Source organism: Camelina sativa, chromosome 20, assembly GCF_000633955.1.
Source record: "Camelina sativa cultivar DH55 chromosome 20, Cs, whole genome shotgun sequence".
In the NCBI taxonomy this organism is placed as follows: Eukaryota; Viridiplantae; Streptophyta; class Magnoliopsida; order Brassicales; family Brassicaceae; genus Camelina; species Camelina sativa.
In genome coordinates, this window is record NC_025704.1 from 23623410 (window position 1) to 23633724 (window position 10315).

At 37.0% G+C, this 10315-nt stretch overlaps 3 protein-coding genes across 7 annotated transcripts in view; 1 reads left to right on the plus strand and 2 right to left on the minus strand.

The window, feature by feature from the left end:
- The window catches only part of LOC104771523 (ATP sulfurylase 4, chloroplastic-like), a 5394-nt gene extending 1645 nt beyond the window's left edge, over positions 1-3749 (minus strand). Inside the window, exons 1-6 of one of the 5 annotated variants that reach the window (XM_019242058.1) lie at positions 3156-3747; positions 2681-3024; positions 1804-1865; positions 1362-1622; positions 1189-1275; positions 761-1112 (exon numbers count right to left, since the gene is read on the minus strand). In XM_019242058.1, the coding sequence (XP_019097603.1) occupies positions 969-1112; positions 1189-1275; positions 1362-1622; positions 1804-1865; positions 2681-3024; positions 3156-3673 (1416 nt within the window). In that variant the 5' untranslated portion in view covers positions 3674-3747 and the 3' untranslated portion in view covers positions 761-968. The other 4 variants (XM_019242059.1, XM_010496054.2, XM_010496053.2 and 1 more) reach the window with 4 other exon arrangements.
- LOC104771524 (vegetative cell wall protein gp1-like) lies at positions 173-788 on the plus strand. Its single transcript, XM_010496055.1, has one exon. The coding sequence runs from the start codon at positions 173-175 to the stop codon at positions 704-706; it is 534 nt and encodes a 177-aa protein (XP_010494357.1). The 3' UTR covers positions 707-788.
- LOC104771526 (pentatricopeptide repeat-containing protein At5g43790-like) lies at positions 4100-5631 on the minus strand. The gene has a single exon (XM_010496057.2). The coding sequence runs from the start codon at positions 5585-5587 to the stop codon at positions 4205-4207; it is 1383 nt and encodes a 460-aa protein (XP_010494359.1). The 5' UTR covers positions 5588-5631; the 3' UTR covers positions 4100-4204.

Here is a 10315-nt window from a genome sequence, read left to right on the forward strand (position 1 = left end):
AAAGTTGGGTTTTACCTTGGTTCCTGATATGAAGAGGAAGTCTTGAGACCTAGAAGGATCAAAGAAGGCCATTTTTCCCTGAGTTGTATCATATGCAGCGACCTATATATGCAAACAAACCAGTATTAATCAGACCTAACCTTGAAGAAAGTTCAGATTTAGAGGAAGTANTATGTCTTTGGTCTCTGCAAATCTTGTGAGAGGCAGTTTCATTTTAGGTTCATCCAAGTTTAAGCCATGGTCTACACGGCTAATGACCGCGGCGAAATCGGTGTCGTGTACTTCTAAGTCGGTTAGAGGGTTAACCAACTATAGTACCGGGGTTCATTTCGTTAGCCAAACCGGTCCACCGGAGATTCAATTTCCCGGTTCGGAGGAAGAGGTACCTTCACGGCCGAGTAGAGGACCAGAGTTGACACCATTAGAAGTCCCGGAGCTTCCGAATATACCGGAGATCAAACCGTCGGAAACTCCACCGGAAGTTACTGCGGTTCCAAGTGATCCACCACCGCTTGGACCGCCGCAGACACCCGGCCCCGAGTTTCCGGTTCCACCGTCTCCATCTCCACCGATGCCAGATACTCCAAACCCTCCGACGCCAGAATCACCACCTGATGTGCCTCCAAATTGGGAACCGCCTCGCCCACCGGAGATTCAACCGCCGGGAATCGACCCGCCACCGCCTTTAGGACCAACCATCATGTAGCATATCTGTTTCTGTCTAAATTAGTTTTGTTGCTTACAGTTTATGTTTCCAGGGTTGATCACAATACACAATATGTTTTTCATTTATAAAACAATAATAAGCAAATATGGTACAAAGCAGTGCGACTTGATGACAAGTTTGACAACAGAGACGCAAAGAACACACAGATGTTACATTGGTTTTATTGCAAGCTTTCTGTTACATAGCTTGGTTACTAACAAAGAGGCAATGTGAGACTTGTGGGACACGGAGACTTTGGAATTCAAGCAGAAACAACAGCTTCTGATACCCTTCCATTACCAGACTCTGCGCTGAGACTGTCATAGTAATCAACCAACACCTTCCAACCAGAAGGGCACATGAAACCGTCTGGTGGGTTCTCTTTCTTCTTCGCCAAGCCACGCATCTACAAAACAAACCAGTCACTAAACTAAGAACCTTGGATTTGTAAATCTGATTTTACTACCAAAGTTGGGTTTTACCTTGGTTCCTGATATGAAGAGGAAGTCTTGAGACCTAGAAGGATCAAAGAAGGCCATTTTTCCCTGAGTTGTATCATATGCAGCGACCTATATATGCAAACAAACCAGTATTAATCAGACCTAACCTTGAAGAAAGTTCAGATTTAGAGGAAGTAGCAAGGATTGATCTTAACCTTAAAAGGAAGAATGTTGAGGCGTTCAAGTCCTGGAGCCATACTGAGCACTTTCTTCCCGTGATCAGCATCATAAAGATCCCTCTTCTCCATTGGATGGCCCATACCGGCTGGATCACGACCAACAATGTAGAAGTTCGCTCCAGCGTTGATCCTAGCTTTGGCGTGCCACTGAACCTCGGTCGGGCCAGCATAATGCATTGGAGATGGGAAGATGGACACTACAGTGGTCTCTGGATCAAGAACACCATCCTCCAGCACCTACACGTTCAAAGCAAGAAACAACAATATAACATTTTCCACTCCATATGCTACACAAAATCTGAATATATTGTCATAAAAGAAGCTCATTGCTCTGTTTCATATAGAAGATGAACACTTTTGTATTACAAATAGAGTTTCTTGGAACATAAGAAAGCGACAGTTAGGGTTTAATATATACCTTCTCGTGTTGCCTCATACGCCAACTAAGAGGCACATCATCAGCCTTAGTGAATCCACCAAGTGGATTANGGGCACATGAAACCGTCTGGTGGGTTCTCTTTCTTCTTCGCCAAGCCACGCATCTACAAAACAAACCAGTCACTAAACTAAGAACCTTGGATTTGTAAATCTGATTTTACTACCAAAGTTGGGTTTTACCTTGGTTCCTGATATGAAGAGGAAGTCTTGAGACCTAGAAGGATCAAAGAAGGCCATTTTTCCCTGAGTTGTATCATATGCAGCGACCTATATATGCAAACAAACCAATATTAATCAGACCTAACCTTGAAGAAAGTTCAGATTTAGAGGAAGTAGCAAGGATTGATCTTAACCTTAAAAGGAAGAATGTTGAGGCGTTCAAGTCCTGGAGCCATACTGAGCACTTTCTTCCCGTGATCAGCATCATAAAGATCCCTCTTCTCCATTGGATGGCCCATACCGGCTGGATCACGACCAACAATGTAGAAGTTCGCTCCAGCGTTGATCCTAGCTTTGGCGTGCCACTGAACCTCGGTCGGGCCAGCATAATGCATTGGAGATGGGAAGATGGACACTACAGTGGTCTCTGGATCAAGAACACCATCCTCCAGCACCTACACGTTCAAAGCAAGAAACAACAATATAACATTTTCCACTCCATATGCTACACAAAATCTGAATATATTGTCATAAAAGAAGCTCATTGCTCTGTTTCATATAGAAGATGAACACTTTTGTATTACAAATAGAGTTTCTTGGAACATAAGAAAGCGACAGTTAGGGTTTAATATATACCTTCTCGTGTTGCCTCATACGCCAACTAAGAGGCACATCATCAGCCTTAGTGAATCCACCAAGTGGATTAAGCAACAAGACAGGGTTTTTGTAACCCATCTCAAGAAGCCTTCTACGAGTATCAGTCATAAGAAGCGCATGACCATTATGGACCGGGTTCCTAAGCTGAAACGCGAACACCGCGTCCGCACCACGCCTTGTAAACTCCTCCCGCAGCTGTGATGGAGATAGCCTAAACCGGTCTAAACCATCGTTGTACTTGATAGGTTCAAGAACTTGTAAATCACCTCCGATCAACCAGTTTCCAGCTTTGGTGATTGCTTCTTCTGCATAAGGAAGTCCACGAGCCGTGGTTCCCCATGTTCTCGCGATTCTTTCTTCTTTCGGATGCTTGTAAATCTCAATACTGACTCAAACCAATCAATCAGAATTATAAGTTTCTAATCAAGATTCAACTCCTACCTAGATTTTTCCTTAAACACATACTTTTCAAGATTTGAATTGCTGACTAATCAAGATTCAAATAATTAGACTTACTCGGTGAGTATTGCGATAGGGTTACCAACCGAGTCAACGAGCGTGACACGGTTGGAATCACCGATGCGGAACTTCTGATCGTCATCGATGGCGAGGACGATCGGAACCGACATGTTGACGACGGAGCCGTCTTCAACCCGGATCGAGTTAAAATGAAGTGTTTGGAGGAACTCTGACTGTCTCATGAAACCTTTGAGGGGACTAGCCCAGCCTTCGCTTAGCACATGTACCCACTCAAGATCCACACGGTTCAGCTTGATCCTTACGGGAACCGTCTCAGCCTCGCGTTTCATCGCGCGCCGCCGTGATTCTTCCACGACTAGGTCCATGAGTTTTCCCCCGTCCGGCTCGATAAGCGCCGATTTCACGGCGACGAGACCTCGGCGGGAAGCTCGACGGCGGTTGAAAGAAACGACGGAGGAAGATCCAGGAGCATAGCGTGTGACATAATGGTTCTGGATTGGTGAAGAACGAAAAGATGAGTATGAGAAGACGATGGCTGCTGCTGAAGAAGCCATTGAAGGCAAATTAAGTTAGTTTTGTGTTGGCTCTCTTAATTTTAAGAGAACATTGGTTAATTGTAATTAAGACACAATTAGTGGATTTGTTATATTATTTATGAGTATATAAAATTGTCGTTAGTGGATAATGAATGGACATACCGTTCTAATTGATGTGTCAATTAGCACCTAATTCAATTATTTGATTAAGTATATGGTAAAAGGACAACAATCTAACAACTGTGGTCTTTTATTTGTTTAATATTCTGTGTAGAGACAAGATTTGTTGTGAAAATATTTATAAGAAATGAGATATTTTGTCTCAGCTACATTAGTATAATAATTAATTTTTGTAATAGTTTTTGGGATACACGTATCGAGTTATTGAAGGATTAACATGTTCTTTTTTAACAAAACAAGTTGTTGTAGTTTTGGTCTTTTGAATTTCATATGACTTGTCTATTTTGTAAACTAGTTGATATATCATTTGTTCTGTAAATTGTATTCTATTAGAAAAAAAAAAAAACATTATGCTAATACTAGAATGTATTAGTCAATAATACTAATCCCCGGAGATTTATGGACACGGTGGTCTTTCATAAGTTCCCGGGTCTTCTCCACGTCAGTCCAACGGTCAACTCCGGCATAAATATTCGATAAAAGCACGAAATTTCCGCTATTTTCGAGTTCTAACCCTAACAAATGCTTAAGTGCAGATTCACCCCTCACCATGTCACCGTGTATTTGAGCTGACCCTAGAAACGATCTCCACAATGTCGCATTAGGCTTCATTGGCATCCTCTTGATACATTCTTCCGCTTCTTCCAACCTCCCTAATCGTCCCAGTAGATCAACTAAACATCCGTAATGCTCAACCTTAGGCTCGATCCCGTAAACCTCTTTCATCGAGTGAAATATTTCAAGACCTTCGTCAACTAGACCCGAGTGCGAACACGCGGATATTGTCACCACGAATGTTGCTTCATCAGGGATTAATCCTTTGGAGATCAAGCTCTTGTACAATTCGATAGCTTCTTGACCAAACCCGTGAACTGCTAAACCGCGAATCATAGCATTGTAACAGGATGTATCTCTCTCACGCATTTCATCGAACACCTGGCGTGCGAGACTCAAACATCCACATTTTGAGTACAGATCAATAAGAGAAGTACCCACGAACTGGTTTAGAGTCAGATTGTTCTTCAAGAGATAAACATGAGCCCATACACCTCCCCAAAACTCACCTAAACTCGCACAAGATTTGATTAAAGCTACTAGAGAAACCTCGTTAGGTCTCACTTGCATTCTCACAAACAACCTCAAAACCTCATCATCACTCTCACTACTATCAGAACTAGCGTACGCAGCAAGAAGAGTGTTCCAAGTAGCCAAATCAGGTTCCCTAATCCGCTCAAACAGTGACCTAGCTTCTCTCAATCTACCACAATTAGCATAAAACCCAACCAAAGCAGCTTCCACAAACCGATCATGATTCATTGGTTCGAGAAATTTCAAAACATGGGCATGAAGAGTCCTCCCATGGCGGTGCCATTTCGGGTCAAAGCCAGAGGCTTTAAACAGAGAAGGGTAAGTGAACTCGTTGGGTCTGACAAGGTTTGATCTTGAGCTCAAAATCTGATCGTAGAGAGCAAAAGCGAGATGGGTTTTGGTGGAATTGTGATTTGAGACGATGGAGGAGATGAGAGTGTTGTAGAGGAAGACGGAAGGGTTTTGGATTTGGTGTAAGATGGAGAGTGCGTAGGTTAAGCAGACGGTGGAGGATAAGTGAAGGAGCTTACTTAAAGGGTAAGTGTGGTGAGACAGACCGGTTGTGATGATTTGGCCATGGATTTGTTTGAGGTTTTGTAAGGATTTGCATTTTGAAATTAGGTTTAAGCATCGATGATCCTTGCTTGTGCTTGGAGATGTCATAAGCAGAGAACGCTAATAATAAGTTTGTTTCTCAAGTTTGTAGTTGAGAAGAAGATTGAATGAGTTACATGTTTGAACTTTGCAGGCCCAACTGGGCTACTTATTAAGCCCTATTAGATTTCATATGGGTACAGCCCATCTGTCTTTGGTGGTTATTGTATATCAAATGATTTGGTATTTTGATTTAAATGTTTTAATAATAATCAATGTGCCATTTTCTTGTTCCTCCTTTTTTTTTTTTTTTAGGGTTCAATCTTTTTTATAAAACAAGTACAATTAGACAAATTTCATGTTTATTCATATTATTTTTGTGAACTGATCGAAGAAATAAAATTGTATTATAAAGAACTATAATTTTCGTGTTTTTGTTTAATGATATCATATAATATAATATATTTTTTCTAAGTTTTTAATGTAAAATAAATATACTTTAATCGATATGTTTGTAAAACAGAGAGGGTATAATTTTTTTTATGAAGTTGGTGTTATTGTGTGTAACAAAATTGAGGTGACAAAATGGTTTTATTTCAGTTTGGTTATAAAATAGTTTGATTTGAAGGTTTTGATTCAGGTCGACAAGAAATCTAAATGCATTGTGATTTGTGTAGTTTTTTAGGTTTGGTTGGGTATGTTTTTGATTTTGGTTTGATTTGGATAACTTCAATTTGAGAAAAGCAAGTAAAGGTCTCTTTGAAACACATCAAAGTTGTCCCTACAACAAGACAATCCTACCTTTTTTTCATCTCCAATAAAATAAGAAATATATATATATTAAATAAAACATGCATTATAATACCACCTTTTTATCTTGGTTCTATTCTTTTTATAACAATAATTTCTATGCAGATGTGTGACTGATAAATTCTTTTTGAACGCCTTTAGTGAAAATGATGCATCAAATCTTCTTCACTATCTCCACACAGGCACACATGACCCAATTAGAAAGAAACAAAACAAAAACAATGAATGAGAAAATTCACCATTGCTTATTTCCAAAATCTTTGTTCATGTATCCTATAATTATTTGCTTAAGAAAAGCACTTTTTATGTGAAAAAACGTAGCTTAGTTATATTTGATGTTATTTGGCATTTACATCATAATCTATACTTTCTTGACATTTCAAGATCAAATTAGGAGAATAATAGGACTATGTATAAAAAAAACACTAAACAAGTCGTATCTTATCTTTTATAAACCATCTCATGTACTTGTAATGCAAGAAGCGTTTGCTCAAAGACAACTATACGACAAAGCCTGGATTTATTCGCACCATTTATTAATAAATAATAATTTATATTTTTCAATTCTTTAGCAACTTTCAATATTTTTTTTACTTTAAATAATGTTTTGATGATTTATTCAGTCTTTTTATATAACTTGTTCAAAATTTTGGGAACCACTTTGGGGTGCTTTTCACAAATAAAAGTATAAATAGGACTAAGATCAGAGATGATAAAAAGACAGAGACTCTGTAAAGTAACTTGTATTAACATTACTTTTCAATATTTTGGGGTTCTCTCATCTCTTTGCTTTTCAATATTCTCAATAAAATAAATAAATAAATTTCGTTTGATTCCAAACTATGCATGTTTCTAGAATTACTATATAGTTGGCGACAACGTAAAGCAAATTTTGCTAACAATAAACTAAACAAATGTTCTTACGAATTTCAAAAAATAAAATATAATACTAAAGTAGATTGGTAATAAACACAATATTTACCTTTTTATATTTTGTTTAATCTATAAAAGCAAAAGCTAAAGGGGGAAGCTGAGTGACACAAAAGCTATAGTGGCAGATTTGCAGATTATACACCGTTTTAGGCCAACTCTGACATCGTTTTAATATTTTTAACTCTTCACGTTTACTCTTTTACCTATTCCTTTTTTTTTTTTTAATTTCAATATAAATTTCCTGTTAATATCCTTTAAACATCGCAATTACTTCATCTTACTGTCCAGTGGTAAAAAGAAAATATAAGATGTCGGGAGACAGTATTTATTAGCGAACAAAAAATATTCTTGGTATAAATTATATCAGTCAAATAACCATTTTTTGTTTTGTCGTAAACACTAATTGAATATAATATTTTTCTTATATTCAACTTAAATATCATATTCAATTAGTAACAGAAAAATCTCAAGCAATTCTTTTGAATTCAAAAATAATGAACAAATATACATAGTATATAACTTAACTACTTAAGAGTTAAGGATGACAACTTTGATTAGAGATTACTTTGGTGAATTCAAAATTGATATAGGAAATGTTTTTTTTACTCCGACGTGCAAGATTTATTTTTTGTACTCCGACGTGCAAGATTTTTCGTGCTTGTGTCAAGTGTGAACTTTCCAAGAAGCAATAAGAAATTAGTGCACCCATAAAAAGATATGGAATTTCACCCAAAGCTTGCTTTAATCATAGATTTAAGGGGGGTGTATTGAACTTAATATTTTAGAAGATTTTAAGGTATTCTTAAATCCATTGTTATTGAATCAGTGATTTTTAAAAATCATCTGAAATCATGTGTTATTGAATTTGAGATTTATATAAATCATTTAAAATCATTCACAATCTCTTGTTATTCAACCAATAATTTATAAATCCCACTTCAAATATACTGTTATTCAAAATATCACAAATTTTTTAAAAATCTATTGAATGTGTGATTCTAGGAGATTGTTTTAACATTTTTAGTTCAAATATATGACTTACAAAATCACACCTTTAAAGGTGAAACTTTGAAGAATTTTAATAAAAAGTGTTATTTTTCTTTCTGGAAAAACCATTACCCATTGACGACAAAAAAAAAAAAAGAACCCATCTCTGCAACTTCTCTTCTGCTATTCTCTATCCCTTTCTCTCTTGACTCTCAGATACATATCTCAAAAAAAAAATCTCAAATTTGTCTTTAAGCCAATCAAGTTGATCATTGCAGCGCAAGACATTGTTGCTCAATCAAGCTGATCCATCTGTGAATTGGAACCCAAAATTAGTCGTCGACTCCGCCACCTCTGCTGGTTATGGGAGTAACCACCATTCAATCAGATTTACAGATTTCAGCATCTACCGTCATCTTTTGGTCAGTGATAACAATTCCGTCAACCTAATCATTCGCCATCTACTTAAGCTATGGTTTGTCTCTGTTCTTTTCTTATTTGATTATTGCTGTGTTTTTGTTGTTGGTTTTTGATTTTTTTTATGCTTAAGTTGTGACAAAGACTTTGACATCACTTTTAATGTCCTATGATCTGTTATGTATTTGTGTGCTGTTCTTGATTTGCCATAGTTAATTTTAAATGACTTGTTTGTGGATGGATATACAGATAATGACCCCGTCACCGCGACTTCATCGAATCAAGATCTGCAAGTGTCTGTTCCATCGAATAAACAGATAATGACCGTCGACTTCATTTCAGTCTTCTGCATCAATGAGAAGTTAATTCCAAAATGGGCCAGATGCTCCGCCAATGCCACTTTTGATCTGCTGCAGTGTCAATGCATGTTCACTAACTTGGTTTTTCTCAGCTGTCAAAGCTGCAACATTTGTTAGTTGCAGTATCAACTGAAATTGATATAGACTGCAATAACTTGCTCTTTCCGCTCAGCACCTATGGCATTCACTACAGTATCAACTGCAATCCTCACCTTCTCTGGTAGTTCAACAGAAGGAAATGGAAGTGAAACAAAATCGGGAAGTATGACTATTCTATAAGACTTCTCGTATGCAGGCTCATTGTTATCAAGGCTGCCATCAACTCCAATAGCGAGCAGAGTGGGTTTCGTAAGAGGCCAACTGCTGTTAAAGAGTTTAAATGGAGAAATGGTTGGTTTTATTCACTCTCGGAGAAGGCGGTTGCAGAAGGGAAACCAGATCAGTGTCTCCTCCATTTTGAATGGCTGGAAGAGCTTAAATTAATATAGAGTGTCAGTCTGTGTAAATTGTGTGTCTTTATTAAGTAGTACTCTCTCTCCCTTTCTGAATTCCGATCATGTAAGAATCTTTTTTTTGGTTAAAAATGTCGACTATCTTTGTAAGTAGATGATTTGAAACTGTAGTGTGAACTGTGTGTACATGCATTGTAGAGATCTCACTAACACATAACACTATAACAAGTGACGATGTTGAAGTCCAAGTTGCTCTTTTTTTTCTTCTAAATATCCTAAAATCACCTAAAATTCAATACTCAAATCTCACTAATCCCAAATCATTTTCTTATTAAATCATTTAAAATCTCTACCAAATAATCAAAATCTCCTAAAACTACACTAAAATCTCTCAAAATCCTAAAATATTAAAATCTCATCAAATCTCCTAAAATATTAAGTTCAATACACCCCCTAAATGTCTATTTTGTCGTTTTCAAAATTTAATAAGCACCCAAAAAACTATGAATATATTAGAATGTACATTTCGTCTTATAATCATAATAACTTGCTTAATTTATAGAGTATGCTCCCGAATTAATTAAGCACACACACATGTGTAAATCTTACAAATGCTAGATTGTAATTATAAAATTGATAATAATGTACATAGGCTAAGGTAATATTGTTCAACGAGAGCTTTATGTAAAATAAACAATTAAATCCCGGAAATTTGTTCTTTTTAACTGATTAAACTATATAGTGTTTGTTGACAAATATAAATTTACAATGATTAAAAAGTCACACGCGTGCATTGAGCATCATAGGAAATTAGGAACCCCATAACTTATGCCAAGAAT